The sequence below is a fragment of the Castanea sativa genome, chromosome 6 (genome assembly GCF_040712315.1).
Source record: "Castanea sativa cultivar Marrone di Chiusa Pesio chromosome 6, ASM4071231v1".
Taxonomy (NCBI): Eukaryota; Viridiplantae; Streptophyta; class Magnoliopsida; order Fagales; family Fagaceae; genus Castanea; species Castanea sativa.
The window spans coordinates 8,055,786-8,074,250 of NC_134018.1; the positions used below are offsets into that span (position 1 = coordinate 8,055,786).

At 34.3% G+C, this 18,465-nt stretch overlaps 2 protein-coding genes across 3 annotated transcripts; one reads left to right on the top strand and one right to left on the bottom strand.

Annotated features, from left to right (window-relative positions):
• Positions 1 to 1,184: 1,184 nt before the first annotated feature.
• LOC142641491 (uncharacterized) lies at positions 1,185 to 4,958 on the top strand. Its single transcript, XM_075815931.1, has 3 exons — positions 1,185 to 1,656; positions 2,743 to 2,865; positions 4,533 to 4,958. Exons 1-3 carry the CDS (start codon positions 1,330 to 1,332, stop codon positions 4,695 to 4,697), a joined length of 615 nt encoding a protein of 204 aa, XP_075672046.1. The 5' UTR covers positions 1,185 to 1,329; the 3' UTR covers positions 4,698 to 4,958.
• Positions 4,959 to 7,661: 2,703 nt separating this feature from the next.
• Positions 7,662 to 11,221, bottom strand: LOC142640851 (grpE protein homolog 2, mitochondrial). 2 transcript variants are annotated; one of them, XM_075815150.1, is made up of 6 exons: positions 10,897 to 11,203; positions 9,498 to 9,717; positions 9,226 to 9,419; positions 8,878 to 9,045; positions 8,311 to 8,439; positions 7,662 to 8,092 (listed from the first exon to the last, which is right to left on the bottom strand). In XM_075815150.1, the coding sequence occupies exons 1-6, from the start codon at positions 11,038 to 11,040 to the stop codon at positions 8,006 to 8,008; spliced, it is 942 nt and encodes a 313-aa protein (XP_075671265.1). In that variant the 5' UTR covers positions 11,041 to 11,203; the 3' UTR covers positions 7,662 to 8,005. The 2 variants fall into 2 exon arrangements, with proteins under 2 accessions (XP_075671265.1, XP_075671266.1); XM_075815151.1 differs by having other exon boundaries at positions 9,226 to 9,717; positions 10,897 to 11,221.
• Positions 11,222 to 18,465: the final 7,244 nt, after the last annotated feature.

Genomic DNA, 18,465 nt, shown 5'->3' on the forward strand with positions numbered 1-18,465 from the left:
GACCACCCTGGTTTAACCATTAGCACAACTATTTTTAAAATACCAAATTGAACTTTGCTATATGGACCAAATTAGTAACTTTGCTATATGGAACTTTACCGTCTTTACTATATGTGCTTCTTCTCAAAATAAAAAAAAAAAAAAAAAAAATTTTGAACTGTTCTTAATTAGTTTTGTCTATTTAGTCCATCAATTTTCAAATAAACTCAAATTTATACCTGAGTTTTCTCTCTGTTAAGGTTAGTAGTCAAGGGATTAGAGTAGGAAATTGATTTAGTCTTGAAAATCAAAACACAAAATTGACACTTAAATAATTGAGAGGGATCAGATTATACTTTACTCAATAAATATATATAAAATTGATGGCATAACAAATTGTAAAAAGATAGAATAACATTATTTTAAATTTGAATAAATTATATTATCATTTTAATCTGTAACCATCACTCCATATCAATTCAAAAAAAAGTAGTTGAAAATTTTGTATTATTAGGGTAAAAGAACACTTTTGAGTTTTGACTTTTAAAATTTGAGATTATTTTTATTTTGGTTATTTATGTTTTAAAATTTTCAATTTAACTCTACTATCAATTTTTATTAGTAATATCAATTCAAAAAAAAGTAGTTGAAAATTTTTTATTATTAGGGTAAAAGAACACTTTTGAGTTTTGACTTTTAAAATTTAAGATTATTTTTATTTTGGTTATTTATGTTTTAAAATTTTTAATTTAACTCTACTATCAATTTTTATTAGTAATATGATGGGGTTATTTACCAAATAAGTGGCACCCATTAGTTTGTACTTGGGAAATTATTATAAGCTAGCTTTGTGTACTTTTTGTGGGTCTTATGTCATTTTTTGTCTCACCTTATTTTAAATAAATAAATTTGCAGCATTTTGATAATAATCTAATTTATAATTTTTTGTCTTACATTAAATTAATAAACTACCCAAAATAAGCATTCCCTAATAAACACCTCATTCATATAATATTAATTTTTATAAAATTATTAAAAATAATACTAAAATTATAAATTATTTTAGAATATTTTTATAATTAAAAATATTTTACCGGTGGTCATAGACTCATAGTCATCAAAGGAATACTTTTTAATAGATTTATTGTTTATAATAATTTTTAATTCTTTAAGTGTCGCCCACTTGGTCTCCAAATCCAATTAGCAATGACACCTTTTTGTCTTGAGTGAGAGAGAGAAACCTGGTACTCCATTATTAGTACCCCTGCCACTACTGCCACTCTGCTGTTACCCACCACACACACACACACACACAAGCACAAACACACGCACAAACACTCACTCTGCGTGATGGAGGGAGTCGGGTCGAGACTGGGCCGGGCTTCGTCCCGGTACGGCACAGCCACCGCAGTGTTCACCGGCCCAGTCAGGAAGTGGAAGAAGAAGTGGGTCCACGTCTCTCAATCCACCCTCACTTACCAAAACAACTCCAACTCTCACTCCCACTCACACTCCCAATCCACCACCACAACCACCACCAACAACGGTGGCTCTCGCCTCATCCTCTGCCGGTGGACCCCTCTCTCTCCTACCCCCGCTGCTGCTGCCGCCGCCACCGCCGACTCCGGCGCCGGCTCTGCTGACGAGCCCCCCAGAAGAAAGTTCCGCTACACCCCAGTAAGTGTATATATGTTTGTGCATGTGTTTGTGGACATGGGGATTTGGGTTTGTGTCTGTGTTTGAGGACTTTCTGTGGGTTCTTCAGTGAAAATAAAAAGTGGGTTTTGATTCTTTTGAGCAAAGGTGGACTCTGTGACTTGTTATATGTTGTGTGGTTTAGGCCTTTAGGCTAGTAGTTTTAGTTTAGCAAAAAAAGTATTGATTTTGAATATGAGTATTGAGTTCCTATCTGCAATTTTTTTTTGAAGGGTTAGGTTCCTGTAAAGTTTCACTTTTTTAGTATAGTTTCATTCCCATGATTTTGTAGGTATTTGCATTGTTCAATTTTACGAGTTTCATTGAGAGTGTTTACTAAAAAGTATGAGAAATTTTAATCAATGCTGTGGGTTTGATTCATAGGCTCATACTTTTACTTGGTTTTGAGTTAAGAGTTATGATTTTGAATATGGGTTTTGAGTTTATAAGTGAAATTCCTTTTTCTTTTGGTTGTTGTAAAGTTTCAATCTTTTTAGTATGGCTTCATTTTCGTGATTTTGTTGTATTGTAGACTGTTCATTTTGTGTGTTCTGGGATGTTTTAAGAGCTTCATCGATAGTGGTTACAAAAAAGTACGAGAAATTTTGTCTAATGCTTTGGTTTTGAATCATAGATTAATACTCTTACCTGGTTTTGAGTTAAAGTTATGATTTTGAATATGGGTTTTGAGTTTATAAGTGAAATTCTTTCTTTGGTTTAGTTGTTGTGACGTTTCGCTCATTTAGTGTGGTTTCAATTCCATGATGTTGTTTTGTAGATTGTTCAATTTTAGAGCTTTATTTAGAGTGCTTACAAAATAATATGAGAAATTTCGACTAATGCATGCTTTTACTTGGTTTTTAATTATTTACAAAACAACAAAATCATGGAAGCAGTAACTCATATATATATATAGCTTTATTGACTGTTCTTACAAAAAGTAATTTGGACTATTGCTGCATTATGACATTAGGGATTCTGAAATAAAAAACAAAGTTGAAATTTTCATAGTCTCTTTTCCTTTGTTGGGTCCCTAGTACAAGAGTTTAATGACTGACAATTTTACAGATTGCGGTGCTAGAAGAGCAGAAAAGGGCAGTTGTTAAAAAGGCTGAAGACGAAGCTATCACAAGTGAGATCAACCAATCTATGAGGCTGAACAGCGATGAAGTTTTGAAGGAAGAAACTCAGGTAATGCTGTCAAACTCTGATTTAAGTTTTGTGTCTCTCTAATATCTCATTTCCTTAGGAGAATAAAGGATAAAGGTAAAAAAATCCACATATTCTTCTTTCTATTCTACAATTATTCCACACCCCCCCCCCCCCCCCCCCAAAATTAGTGCAAGTAGTTCTTTCCTTTGCTTTTAGGTATATATTCTTCTTGTATTATAGTCAAGAATATTCTCCTAGTTCAGGGCTCATCTTTGGAAGTTGGAAGTAATTCTCAACTAAAAGCTATTAAGTGTGATGAAATGAATAACTGATTATGGTTTGGTCTTTGTTAATATTTTGGGTAAAGTACACAATAAGAGGGGGGGAAAAAAATACAAATATATGTTTTTTGAAGTTTTTGAATTAAAGTTTCCTTGGAAAAGATAACACAGTTTGTGCTTTATTGGTCGATGCAACCATGTCTCTGGATTTAATTGGGAACCTAATGTATTGCACCTAAGTTTTATCCTAGGCAGAAATATTAAATTCTTACACAACCACACGGCATGGGATTTATACAGTTAGATTTAGGATTTCTGAATTTGACAATGCATTTATATGATAATTTCCGATCGACAACATTTGACAAAACTCGTTTGAGAATAAAATTTAGGAGCAGTGTAATACGTTCATAAACATAAGGGGGTTAAGCTCTGTAGAATGGTCCACAAAAGTTTGCAGCAGACTTGACAACTTCAAGTGTTTCAAGTACCTGTTAGACAAATGAGATATTTATTGAGAAAACTTTTATGGGGCAATGTAGCAACTGTGAGATAACATTGAGATTGGTTCTTTTACAATTTTGGTATAGAGAAACCAAGTCTTATGCGATGATCATCAAATGCGACTCAGAACTATAAAAGTGGCTGAAAAACAACTCAACTATATAGCGTCTCTAGGTTAGCTTGAAGATATTATACTATCTCAATTGAGGTTCTGCTGATGTAGTTGCATTGTAAATATTGTATGACTGCAACTAATGATGCAATGGCATCCAGCCTTTGACATCTGGAGGGAGCATGTTCCATGAAGTTCATTGAAAATGCATCCCTCCCCCCTCCCCCTCAGTGAAAGTGTAAAAAAAGAATTTATCTATGATCCATGGATAAGATCATCATGCCAACAGATTGATATGAGGACTAATTCTGCTAGATGTTTGAAGGTGTAGTGGTCTATTGTGCCTACAACCAGGACTCATCATTCCTCTACACGTCAATTTTCTTTCTGGCACTTCTTTCTATAGATCATAGCACTACAAATCTCTAGGCAATAGTCAAGTTGTTTGAGTTTTTGTACCAAGGAAATTGTTCTGGAGGCTGTATCATCCTATATGCTAGCATCCCCACTGAATTCGTTAACATATTTTACGAACTTACTATCTAAAGGGATTAAATTCTTTTAGGTATGTTTTTTGGTTCTCATATAGAAGCCAATATGCAGATATCTAAAATTCATCCACAGTAATGTGAAAGTGAAAACTCTTCTTATTATCACCCCTTTCTAGCTAGTCTGATGATTCTGGGAGATAGTTTACTAATTTTAATACAAAATTTTAGTTAAGTATTTATTCATGACATCATGCGACAAAAATTCAATAGTTTTGTCTTGTAATGCAAGAATCTTACCAGAATCTATTTGGCTTGCAGGATTCACATATAAGCCATCTGGATTTGGGTTTGTGCTTAACAGGCCCCAATAGCAACGTTGATTCTGTTGGCCAGAACACAGAGAGTCAAATGGAGAGTGCCAGCTCGAGTGGTTTTGCTCAGCACATTGAGGTTCAGAATTTTCTGAAGACAAAACTGACCTGAAAAATTGCTTAATGCAATAACATGAAGTCAGCTTTTGGAGACTTTTGTGACCACTGCACTATTATCGTACAATCTCTTTATGAACGTGATACTGGTTAATCTTGTAATTAAGTCACAGCCTTTGGTAAATCCAGCATCACCTTATATATAGTTAGGCTAGTAAGTTTTAGTAGTATGTAATGAAAAGCAAATGGTGGCTTGACTGTTTTATTGCCTGTATATGTTGTTCACCTCTGCAGCTAGTTAACACTTCTATGCTCATGCCATGGAGTACCTTAGTCCACAGAAAAAGTACAAAACCCCTCTTTCTCTTTGCTGCCATGGTTGTGAATCTAGTGTTATTGTGGGATGTCTGCAAGACAACAATGGTGGAAGAATCATTATAAGTAGCATTGTGTACTTTGATGGATAGTTCTACCCCCCACCCCCCAAAAAAAAAAAAAAAAAAATCTAGTTTGAGGGAGAGATCAAGGTTGAGGCGCATCAAGGTGAAAGGTTATAAACATTAAATGGTAGTGGAGTACGGATGAATTGTTGGGGCAATTTTTCCTATAATATTTTTACATCTTTTCTACAGTGGGGCTACAGTGAATGAGACTTTATAATTGATGTCTCCTTCCATCTCCCCTTATCCAAACATAGGGTTAGGGAACACTAAGGCTAAGGTGGGTTGTACTCTGTTGATGATTGATTGATGCTGTATCTCTCTCTCTCTCTCTCTCTCTCTCTTTTTTGTTGGATAACCCAAAAAGGGGACTCATAGATATGATCACTGTCCCAGTAACACTTTCACACTCTGTTATAATGTGGGACCACTTAAACACTAATAGAACTTGTCACAACTTGAACATGTGACTCTCATACTTTTGAGTGTGATGGGTCATCTTAAGTAGTATATATGTTGTATCTCATGTATAAGTTACAAGTATCATCTCTATCACATTGTGTGGATCCTACAAGCGAATAAGGTCCACAAAAATAAAGTCAACTTTGCATGTAATTGGTATTAGTTTTAGACCCTATCAAGAACTGGATAGATATGACAATTCTTTCAAAAACATGATACTGTATGTAATTGGTATCAGTTTTAGACCCCATCAAGAATTGGATTGATATAACAATCTCTTCAAAAACATGACACTAGTGAAATGGTATATCAATTATGTAATATATGGATCTACACTAATTTCTTTTATCCATCTTTCCCCCTAAAAGATAAAAACACTATCTGAAATTTGATTTAAATTTGACTTAATAAATTTAAAAAATGCAATTTAATCTTAAAATAATTAGAAAACAGTTAAGAGTCCTATATCTCAACCAATTGACATTTGTTGGTGTTCAAATCTTCCCTCTACCAATTATTGAATTAAAAAAAATTAAAAAAAATTCAATTTCTCAGTTTGCTATTAAAGATATTGTATGTGATATATTTTTACTGACCACCAAGAATAAATTAAATGGAGAATAGAAGAAATTATTGCTCTTGAGGCTTCAAATATATCAAGGATTGCAAGGTTTTTATCTTTCAAGATGGAATTAAACCAAATTTTCTTTTATAAACCTATGTAAGAGGACTTGGCAACAATAGATAAGTGAAAATCATTAGCATCTAACACTGTTTGTTTTAACATAAAATATTTATAAAAAAAAAGTATTTTCACATTTTATAGTGTTTGTTTTGCAGTAACATATATTCAATCAACTAAATCAACCTAGTTAAATTTGTGTAAAATGTTTTACACTTGAAATTTCAGTAAAACATTTTACATTTGCTGTTCCCTCTTAGAGCATCCACATTGAATGTGGCAAATGGCAAATGGCAAATGGAGCCCTTCTTTGCAATTTTTTTTTACAATTTAGCCCAAAGTTCCAGCTCCATTGAATGTTGTATTTTGCAACAATTGTAAAAAAATATACAATTGAGCTACAGTACCATCTTAAATGTAAGATGCTACTGTAGCTAATGAGATAAAAAAAATATATTTTTTAATTATCTCTCTCCACTTTTACCCCGAGAATTTCTCTCTCCTTATCATTATTTCTCTTCTTTTCTTTCTCTTCCTTTTCTCTTTCTCATCTGCTCTCTCACTGTTCAGACTCAAGAACCCCGTGGGTTTGCTCAACGGTGGAAGTGCATGGCTCCGATGGGTTGGCGGATGGCTCCGATGGTTTGAATCGGAGCTCCGATCGACGTGGTATAACTTTTTGTTGTGGGTTTCTGGTATGATTTTTGGAGGTGTGGGTTTTTGTTGTGGGTTTCTGGTATGAATCGGAGCTCCAGATCGGCGTGTGGGTTTTTGTTGTGGGTTTCTAGTATAAATCGAAGCTCCAGATCGGCATGGGTTTCTTTGGAGGTGGTGGGTTTTTTTTTTCAAGTTTCGCCGATCTGTAGTTGTATGGAGGAGTCTGAAAGAGAAGAGGTGAAAAGTTCAGTGAGGATAGATTTGAGAAAAAAAAAAAAAGGAAAAAAATATTTTATTGTAAAGATATATTATTTTAATGTGTAGAATAGAAAAATAAAAATTTTGATGTTGGGGTATTGTAAAATGATATGGTATAATTGATAAAGTAGATTTTTAGATGGTAAAATAAGATAAAATTAGAAAAAATGAATGTGAATGCTCTTAGTCCCGATACCCCTCTCACGCTCTCTCTTGCTCTTAGTTTTCTCTCCACAACACAGAGCCCTAATATCCCTCTCTCCCACGCATTACTGGCCCCACCTTCTTCAGCAGCACCTAGTGGGGTAATTTCTCCAAGATAGAAGAAGATTATGGAAACTCATACCAAAGTCTCTATCATACGGATAAGAACCCATAAGAACCTATCTTATCTTTCCCGATCTTCTAAGGCTTTACCAGCATAGAGGCCCTTCAATGTTCAATACCTTTTCCTTCTTATTTTATCATGTAGAAACACAGGAAAATAAATCGTTGAATATTTTCAAGTGCACAACCAAAAACTGTAAAATGAAAATATTTTCAGTATAAAATATTTTACATTAGAAAATATTTTACTCTGAAACTAATAGAGCATAAATGGCCATCCATATCGATTATTAAAAAATAAAAAGGATAATGACAGGTTTTTTTTTTTTGACAAAATTATAGATAACAAGGATAAATTACGCTGAAAGAAAAAAATAATCAGTCCTATATGTTGTGCTCAAAACGGTTTCTAGAACTAATCAAACAAGACAGCATTATATTTAATCCTTCTCTCAAACATGCACAAAATTTTTGATGATATGCAGTAAAAACTCCACCGAGTCATTTCTTCAAGCCTGAGAGCCCTTGTGAGCTGTACTAATCCTCAGTTGCATCATTCTCCACTGCTTGAGTCACACCAACTTCAGCTGGCCGAATAACTCGATCATAAAGCATGTACCCTGACTGCAATTCAAACACAAGAAAGCTATAACTACAACATTCTTTCAAGGAATAGGTCACACTTAGCAAAGCAGCAAAAAGATATATGAATCAAAATAGATCAAGTGGCTAAGAGATCTTTGCCAATTTTATACATGCAAATAGAACAAAAATATGTAGCAGCATAACTCCTCATTTTGAAAAGAATACATGATGAATAAATGGCTTTACTAAATTGATACCTTAAGAACTACAGCAACAGTGCCTGGTGGCTTGGAAGCATCTGGCATTTGGAAAACTGCATTATGACTATTTGGATCAAATGGCTCATTTGTAGGATCAAATTTTTCTAATCCAAATTTTTTAAATACCTGAAAGCAAAAGCATTCATAAACCTCAAAGCATTAGATATAACTTCTTATTTATCTTGCTACATCGCATAAAAGTGCAAACGTTGAGTAAAGAAAACTATGCTTGCTGAGAGAGAGAGAGAGAGAGAGAGAGAGAGAGAGAGAGAGAGAGAGAGAGAGAGAGAGAGAGAGAGAGAGAGAGAGAGAGAGAAGAAATTTACAATTAATAACAATGTCCTTAAAATTCTGAAATGCATATTTAACTAAAAATTTACAGCATTAGAAATTTTTTAAAAAGATGACAATCTGATTCTTGTTTGTACTTTTTTATTTCCGAAATATATAAAGGTAAAACATAAGATTGAAAGTGTTTGACAGTAACAAATTCTTGTGCAATCAAGAAACTGTATGGCTCAGTTGTGAGTGTTGGTGACATACTAATATTTATAGGAAACTTACCTCCACAAGTTGTTTCTCAGTCATTTCAACGCCTTCTAGAAGTGTTTTTAAGAGAGGCACAGCTCCAGATGGATCTTTGGATGTGTCAATTTTTGCAAAACTCTCTTTGACAACTGAGGAAGCTCTTCCCAAGTTGTCTGCAACATCCAGTAAGCTCTTTGCAAAATTCTGGACATTTTTTTTTTACTGAGGATGTCAGAGTTCAGACTACCAAAGAAACTAGATAAAATTTTACTTATAAAAAATAAAAAAAATAAAAAAATAAAAAAATAAAGAAATAATTTGCATAATGAACCAGAATTTCAAGTGAAAGTACATAGCCATTATACTTGGAAAAAAAATACAGACCTGTATGGCAAATTTTTTTGTGTTCTCTGCTTCACGTCTTGTCCTGTCCATGACATTTTCCATTTCTGCATAAGTACGGAGAACTTTATCTTGCATTTTCTCAATTTCTTTGTGCTTCAACTTCAAAAGTTCTTCCTTCTCTGTCACTAGTTTAACCAAATCATCCATGGACAGCTCACCCTCGCTCTCTGAATCTGAATCAGAAAATGCAGTTCGTTTAGTAACTTTTCTCTGTCTTTTGACAGAATCAGACATTGTAGACTGGGATTGACCTGATTCTTTTGCCCCAGCAGCTTTGCTCTGTCCAGGATCTGAATCTTCAGCTTGATCGGCAAGTTTAGCATCTCCACTAGAAGGAGCACCATTATTATCTACAGTACTCCCATTTTCCTTGTCAGTAGGCTCAGGGGAGGCAGATGAAGAAACTCCAAATCTTTGGAAGATGGAGCGGGTTGCTGAATGATGTAAGAAAGCCACCTGACCTGGAACCGACTGGAAAATAAAATTCATATGAGCAACTCACTGAGAATACCATTTACATTGTAAAAAATTGCAAACGCAAATTATTATAAATAAGAAAACAAAAGTTTACAGAAGCAACCAAGTAAAGATGGCTATAAAATAATAGAAAACTTTTACCACAGTACCCATAATAAAAATAAAACTGCAAAGCCCTAAACTGAATGGCTTTTGGAATGCCTTCAAGTGTTCAGATTTTTTTTTAAAATTTTTTTTTAAGTGGGGATTGGGGGAGTGGGTGTTGTTACAGAAATCAACAAAAAATGAAAGGAAATCTCAACAAAACAACTAAGGACCATGCCATTTGAGGTAACTAAGGATGCAATAGATGTATTTCTTCAAAAAAAAAAATCTAGTTTTACTTTATTAGACAGTCAAATCAAACATTAAACCATTTTTACCAAAAAAATTTAGCTTCTAATCATGTGCTTGAAACATAATGCTACCATAAGCACAATATACCCGTTTCAAACATTATGCAGAACAGTACCAAGTGTTTCCAACTCAATGGGGGCATGCAAACACACTATTAGTCTTTTACACATTCAAACCAGCAAATCGAAACACCAATTTTCAAATATAAAGAAAACCAAATCCGAACATCTACAAATGCTAAAACCTGATAAATAAAATAAAAAAGGATCCAAAAGTTTAAGCTTTTTAATACCCAAAACTCAAAAAACCTTAAATCTAATATTTAAGTAGCACTAAAAAAAGACTAGCATTAAAGCTAAGAACAAAGAAGTTTACAGCTACTCCTTAATATAACAGGAACCCTTATACCCTAATAAAACCCTGATTCACATAAACAATAAAATTCAAGCATCTATATACCTATTGTAAGCAAAACGCCAAAAATAAACCATGCTAGCACAAAAATAAATCATCCAAATAATAAAAAACCGCTACTTTAAACTCCAATCAGTTAATTTGATCCATAAGGCACATAAAATCACAAATTTACATGTTTTTCATTTCTGGGTAAATGAAATTTCAGAAGGTAACAACACAAAATACCATCAAAATGAGACTTGAATCTAAAGGGGCAGTTGTAAATTGTAATGGCTTAATTTACAGAAAAAACCCTAAAACCCTAGCAAAACCCTGATTACAACTATTCACAAAAAAAAAGGAAGGTTTGGAATTGAGTACCAAGTTGGGGGATGCACGAACGAGGGAGTGGAGTTGGTTGTAGAGGATCGGAGCCTGTTGCTTTTGAGGAACAGAGGAGAGGGCGAGCAGGGAGCCGCGTGAGACGACGCGCCTGGGCACGCGTGACAAAACCCTAGAGAACATGGCTGGAGGATGAAGATGAATCAGAGGAAAGGGCAAAATGGGAAACGAAAATAGAGGTGAGGTTCTAGGAACAGAGAGAGAGAGTGTTGGGGAAGGGTTTATGAGAGGAAAGTATCGGAAAAAACAGCGGTTCAGTGCTTGGGGAGAAAGAAAGAAAACAATCAAGATTGGAAAATCCGGGGGTTTTGGTGTGCGATTTATTGGTTGACTAAATTGCCCTTTTATTATTTTTCTTTTTTCAATTAAAAAAAAATTCTATGTATCTTTTGAAATAAAATTCATTCTTATTAGTTATTACTGCAACAACGGTTTATTATGATCAAAAGGTTCAAAACAAAAGACACTTGTATATTTACTTTTGTTTTTTTATTTTATATGTACTATATCTATTTAATTTTTGCTTTTAAAAAAAGATCTATTACATTTTTTTTGGGATAATTTATATGTATGTTTACTTGTAACACAAGACTATTACATACACTGTGCATTAAAAAAAGAAGAAGCATATATTGGTAGAATCCATTTATTGGCAAAACTTAGTTACAATTTTTTAAGATGACTTAAATAAAGTAGCTAAGAAATTATAGTATGGTTTAGATCAATTTCAATTTTGTGATTTTGGATCCACTTTGCACTTAATCTTTTTTTTTTTTTTTTTTTTTTAAAGAAAAATTTTGAGGGTTGGAGCTATTTTGGAAAAGTAGCTCTACTATGTTGTGATAATTTAGTCTAGTTTCATGAATTACTTGCTTTTTGGATCAAAGCTAATTACTTTTTTTTTTTTAATCAAAGTTTGCAATGCGGTTTTTTGATTTATGTCTTGCTTGCACAAAAGTTTTGTCATTTGCGAGAGAGTCATGAGTCTGAGAACCTGACTACCCACATGCACAATTTTTTTTTTAGTTCAAACTCATTTCTCAAAGTCTTTGGACCATGACCCTTCAAGCTAAAAATGCTTTGTTTATAATAAACTAAGGACACATATTCAAATTCAAGTTTCAATAAGTTATAAAAGAAAAAAGAAAAAAAAAAAGACAATACAATATATTAAGTGAAATACTCTCTCTCTCAGTAGTGGCTTAAGGATTATTATTTAGGAGATCAATAAGAAATATAAATTATACAAAATTTAAAACAAAAGAGAACTTGAATATATAGACATCACAAAAAACAAAACAAAAACAAAAACCGAAATATATAAAATTTTGCAATTGCTTTTTATGATGTTTCATGTTTTGAAATCGTTATATGATTTCTTCATTTAAATCTTAGGAATTACATCTTTTCAATGTACACAACTAAATAATCATTCATCCATTGACCTCCCATTTGATTAATTTATTTCAAATTTGTTAAGATCTAAATGGGTTTTCTCTATGGTTTAAGATTAACAAATTTTTACTTATGTTGTTGGACTTATTAATTTTTTTTCTAAATAATTTTTTTTTATTTTTTTATTTTTTATATAAGATAGAATTCTACTCTAGCCTAATCTAAATGTATATGTGTGTGAAGCTCCCTCCTAGAGACTTGAACCCCAGCCCTTGCCCTCACACTCCATAAGCACTTGTGTGGGGGGTAAAAAGACCTTGATGGGAATATGGGCCGTTGGGTCTTGCTAAGGAAGGCCGACCTGCTCTTGGGTTTAGGACTTGTTAGTACTACGGGTCGGCCCATACGCCGAGGATCCGAGGATCCGGCCGAGGATATTTTTCCCCTCGGACTGACACCGGAGAACCCGGGACTTCATGGTAAAGGTTAGGGAATGACATCGTCAAGACCAATGGTTAGAGGGAGTGAACTCTTGAATGTCCTATAAGCACCGATGTTGGAGAAATATCAAAGATAAAGGCTGCTACCTCCACATTAAAGACCCTGCACCAACCACCCTGGCCGCATTAATGGGGAAGTGACACTTGAACAGTAGAAGGGAAACTTCTAGTTACTGTTCAAAGGCACTAAGAAAAGAAATATCTAGGATAAGGGAGGAGTTGGGGCAACACGTGTATAAAGTATTAAAAAGAGAAGTATTTAAGGAGGAACCTGGAACAAAAACAGGGACGGACTCTTTTGTAAGAAAAAAAGAAACAGAAACAGAAAGAAAGAGATAGTTTAAGAACAGCACTTGGCTTACGTCCGAGGAGGTTGATTCATAACATTCCTTGTTGTTTCCAAGTATTACTAGTCTTTTGCTTGTCATTTAATCCTCACATACTTCTAACCTGGGTTTCAAGCCCACACTCTACAAATTCATATTATTTAAGGCTCATTGGGCCTGAGCCCATAACTGTTCTTGGGGCCAGGTGCAATTGTGCACTTACAACTTGTACTTGTGGAGTGACCATCGCACCAAGAGTGTGCGGTGGTCTAAATTTTAAATTAAATTAGCTTGTTATTGAGTTTTTTTGTGTGTTTAAAAATGTTAAGATATTGTTAAGAAGATTATATTCAAACTTATTTTAGTTGTGCTTAAAAAAAATCCGAGATAAAGATATTCAAAGTTTTATTTTAAGGGGGGTCAAAAAAATATTATATATAGTTTTATATTTTTTTGGCCAGCAGGGGGCTCATTTGAATTTTGAACCCTCTCTCTCTCTCTCTCTCTCTCTCTCTCTCTCTCTCTCTCTCTCTCTCTCTCTCTCTCTCTCTCTCTCTCTCTCTCTCTCTCTCTCTCTCTCTCTCTCAAGTGAACCACTTCTAATGAGTATGAGACATAAGATTTTTGTTCAAACTTGCCAAAAGGGATGAGATTCGGCTTATATAAGTTTAGAAATTTATACACATGTAAAAATAAAACATAACATTTTACTCTCTTGTGGTAAAAAAAAAAAAAAAAAATCACTTTACCCATCAATGATTAAAAAAAGATAACATTTTAGTGATATCATTTAACAATAAAGTATGACAATTTGATAATTGTTATATGGAATGAACAAGTTTAGAATGAAGATAAGAAGAAGTCGATTCAAATTTTATGTGCATAAGTGTATAACTATTCTTAATTTTTTTTTTCCTTTTATTATTACTATTATTAAAGGTTAGAATTAAGATTGTGTTTTTTATTGGAGTAAACATTCAGTCAGGCTGTGGCGTAAAACCATTGTTTTACGCCAGCCAGTAAGAGGCTGCCACGTCATCCTTTTTTTTTTTTTTTGGGTCCTTCATGCAATTCACTCCCTCACTCTCTCTGAACTCTCTCAAGGTCTCTCACTCTCTCTGAACTCTCTCTCTGTTTCTTAGTCTCACAGCTCAGACCGAAGCTTGCCTGAACCTCCACCACACACCGAGTTTGCTGGAGCTGTGCGTGGCGAACTTAAAAGTGCCTTTTCTTTTTATCTTGGATGGACATAAACGCCAAAATTTATAGCCAAAGGGGAAATTGAAAAGCAAATCATATCCTATTTTAATCTCACAGACCCAAGACAACCCACACAGCCACCATCATCCAACCATCCAACCACCATCATCAAGCCACACAACAAAAATCCAAAGATCCAAAACAAAAACAAACCAAACTCATTCTCTCTGTAACCCCAAAAAACCCACAACCATGTCTCCCACTCACTCTCTCCCCCTCCTTCTCCTCATTTCCCTTCTTCTCATCTCAACCTCAACCAGCTCCTCCGACTCGGACCGAGTCTCCGAGCTCCAATCCCGATCCAAATCGGGCATTATCCACCTCGACGACCACTCCGTCTCTCGCTACCTCACCTCCACGAAAACCCCAAGACCCTACTACCTCCTCATCTTCTTTGACGCCACCCAGCTCTGAATCGGACCAGGGCGATTTCTCGCGACTTGTCGAGTCGATGGCCGATTTCGTCCAGGCCAAGACCAAGCTCGCCGTCGGTCCGATTCACTGGCCTCCGTTCCTCTCCACCAGGCAACTGGGCTTCATCGTGGTCGCGACCCTGATTTGGATCCCCTTCGTGATCAAGAAGATCGTCAAAGGCGAGACCTTGCTTCACGATCCGAAGCTCATGCTCGCTGGCTTGGTTTTCGTTTACTTCTTCAGCTCCACGACAAGTCGGATTGAGAAGCTTGAGTTAGAGACTGAGAAATGGAGAGACAGAGTTCAGAGAGAGTGAGGGACTTTGAGAGAGTTCAGAGAGAGTGAGGGAGTGAATTGAATGAGAGAGAAAAAAAAATTAAAATAAATGACGTTACAGCCTCTTATTGGCTGGCGTAAAACAATGGTTTTACGCCACAGCCTGACCGAATGTTTACTCTTTTTATTGTATATTGCTTTGGCTACGGTGAGTTTTTAATTATTATTTGCTAGGCAAACCGAGGGTGGGGGGCATTTTGGGATATTAGCAGGTCAAGTCCTATTGGGTTTTAACTTTGGCTTTCAGAAGGCTCCAGAGTCCAGAACAACAGTGGCTCATGAGGATAGACTCGGAAGTCGTAACTCGTAACTCCATGTCTGTGTTGTTACAAGATAATATATATAGCCACATTGACATATTGGTTGTCCGATCAAGTGGTTCAATTTTTTGTAGCACAGAACAAACGGCACCGTTTAAAAGGGTTTTTATAATTATTAATTTATTTAAGGTATTTTTTTTTTTTGAAAGGAAAGGTTTTGTACAATGGTTTAAGGTATTTTTTTAAGGTATTTGTACAATGGTTTGTCATGGGTGAAATTATTCAAATTATTATTAGTATTATTATTTTTATTATCACATAAATGTGAGTTTCATGTGTGGGTGTACACACGAAAACTCACATTTATATGAGAGAAAAATATAATATATATCGCTAATGAATGGAATAATTTCTCTTATATAAATCATTTTACTAATAACATAGTAAATAATTAAAATTGAAAAGAAGATAAAATAAAGCTCATTTTAGTAACAAGAAGATAATAGTGGCATCATGTCAAAAGTCTTATAGCTTAATTGATATATTTTGATATTTTCAACAAAAATATTTAAAGTTCAAATCCTCATTTCTAATTATCAAACTCTTCAACAAAAAAAAAAAAAAAAAAAAGGAAAAGAAGAGAAAAAAAGGAAAAGAAAAAAGAAAAATAACAACCACCATCCTATAAAATTTTATCAAGGTGAAGTCTATGCTAAAGGCGAGGAGTTTTTGCCCCCATATGCAGGTCATTTTTGCTTTTCAAAATTTCAATTCCTTATTTTAAGCATTATCATATTTACATTTTCATTGTGGGTTACATTTAGTTCATCAAGTAAAATTTTTTGTATCTCAAATAAGAGATTTGAGGTTCAAATCTTGGTTATATAAAAAACCAATGGGTATCTTGACCTAATTAAAAAAAATCATCATGTAGACTTTGGAATTACCATCTCCCACCTTGTTGTGAGGAAAGAAAAAAAAAAAGGAAGATATTTGATAGGCAATAAGAACAGTTTTTTTTGTAACATTTTAGTTAGATGTCTAGTTTACAAAACCATTCAACAAACTAGCATCTTGAGTGTTTGAAACTCGAGTTGCAAGTGGTGGCATTTGACGTGAAAAAAAAAATCCACGTGGAACTCGACTTTTTGAGACTCGAGTTTCACCATTTTCTTTCCCAATGTCTATTTTTCTTCTTCTTCTTCTCCAACCAGATCGTGCAGTGTTCTTCTTCTTCTTCTTCTTCTTCCCCTGTTATTCCTCTTCTCTAGCCAGATCATCTTCCACTGCTCTTCCTCTAGTTGTTCATCTTTTAGTTTCTGTAGATCTACTTCTATAGAACTTGAGTCTCAAGTTCCACGTGGATAAAGTTTTCCACCTCAACAGTCAAAACTCGAGTCACAAAGATTCAAGATGTTACTCTCCTCAATTCTTTCTAACACATGCTAACTAATGACATAGTGTGGCAAAATCATGCTATTCTACAAATTACCTCCAATAGAACTAGTTGTAATGTTGTGATACTAGGCTAGCCAATATGTGAAAAATTGAAAGTCACTAGAAGGTATTCATTGAAAAAGAGAAAAGAAAAAAAAAAGGTAGTCACTTTTTTCACTTTTTCATATAGAAATCTCCTAAAATGGTTTACTAATATATGCACTAAAGACATAGGTTAATAGGACCCATAATTTAAATCCCTTTCCAATATCTGCTAAAGCAAAACCAACATTGTCTAATGGCCTATTTTTAGAAAGGGCACAACTTAGATACAGTTCCTTAGTACTGTTATTTAATTTCTTCTCTTAAATTTTAGTCATCTGTCAAATAAGATAAAGTAGCAAACGGACGTCAAAATGCTTGTGTCTTCTGTTTTCTTCTCTTAATTTTTTCCCCTTGTCCCGTGAGAAAGCACAAAACATATTGCACTTCTTCAATTAAGATCTGTGAAGGAAAATGAAAAAAAATGAAGAAGAAGCTAGATTGATTGAATGGATTTGTTTTCTAGCAGACTAGGAAGAAAGAAACGTAAAGAAAACAGAGGGATATAACATCTGTTTTGTCTAATTTGACAGATGTCTAAAATTTAAGAGGAAAACCTAAAAAATAGTATCTAAGTTTTGCCTTTTAGAAAATAGGATGAATTCTCACTATTCATTTTTTAAGAAATAAAATCTTATTTAAAAAAATGATAGAGAAAATGTTCTCAGTGGTATTGTTTCGACCCCCCTCACAAGAGTTTAACTTGGCTTTAATCCGCCTCTCCCATTTTTTGTAAATAATAATAAGAAATCATGGAATAAACTAGAGGGGTTAGTTTTACATGTACATGCATGCCATTTTCCATGTTTACAGTCTTATAATAATTGGGCTCGAACCCCCCTCCTCAATCACCGTAGAATAAACTGGGGTTTAGTTTTACATGTGCATGCATGCCATTCTCCATGTTTGCACTCTTATAATCATATAATGCATGTCCTCAATTCCTTGTTTATACTGAATTGCATTGCCTTCCTTTCCAAAAGTTTCACCAAAAAAAAAATCTGTTGACAGAGATTTTTTTCCAAGCCAGATCTGAACCAAATTAAATGTTTAGTACCTTTTGTCCTTTTAAATGAAAAATTAAAAGCTGGGATACTAATACTTTAATTTCTTCAAAAAATTAATTTTTTGGGTTTTTTTTTTTAAATCAGTAATTTTTTTAAAAAAATCAGTTTATGTCCTATCCGCATAGTGCTTTAATTTCTAATTGCATATTGCTCCTCCCATGTTTTGAGATGGTGCAACTTCAACATACATACTATGTGCCTATGGCCTATGGGAGGTTAGAAGGATAAATAAGGGTAAAATGGTAATTGCACATATCGGAATGCACCAAGATCAATTTGGGATTAGCATATCTCTACCAATATATCACTCTCATTAGCTTATTTAGATAAATCTCTCTTACAAGGTAGATCAAAACGTCAAAACAGTTACCATTGCATTAATTATGCCCCAACCACTTACTCAGTATTCAATGCGATTAACCACCGCGCACTCTTGGTGCGGTGGTCACCC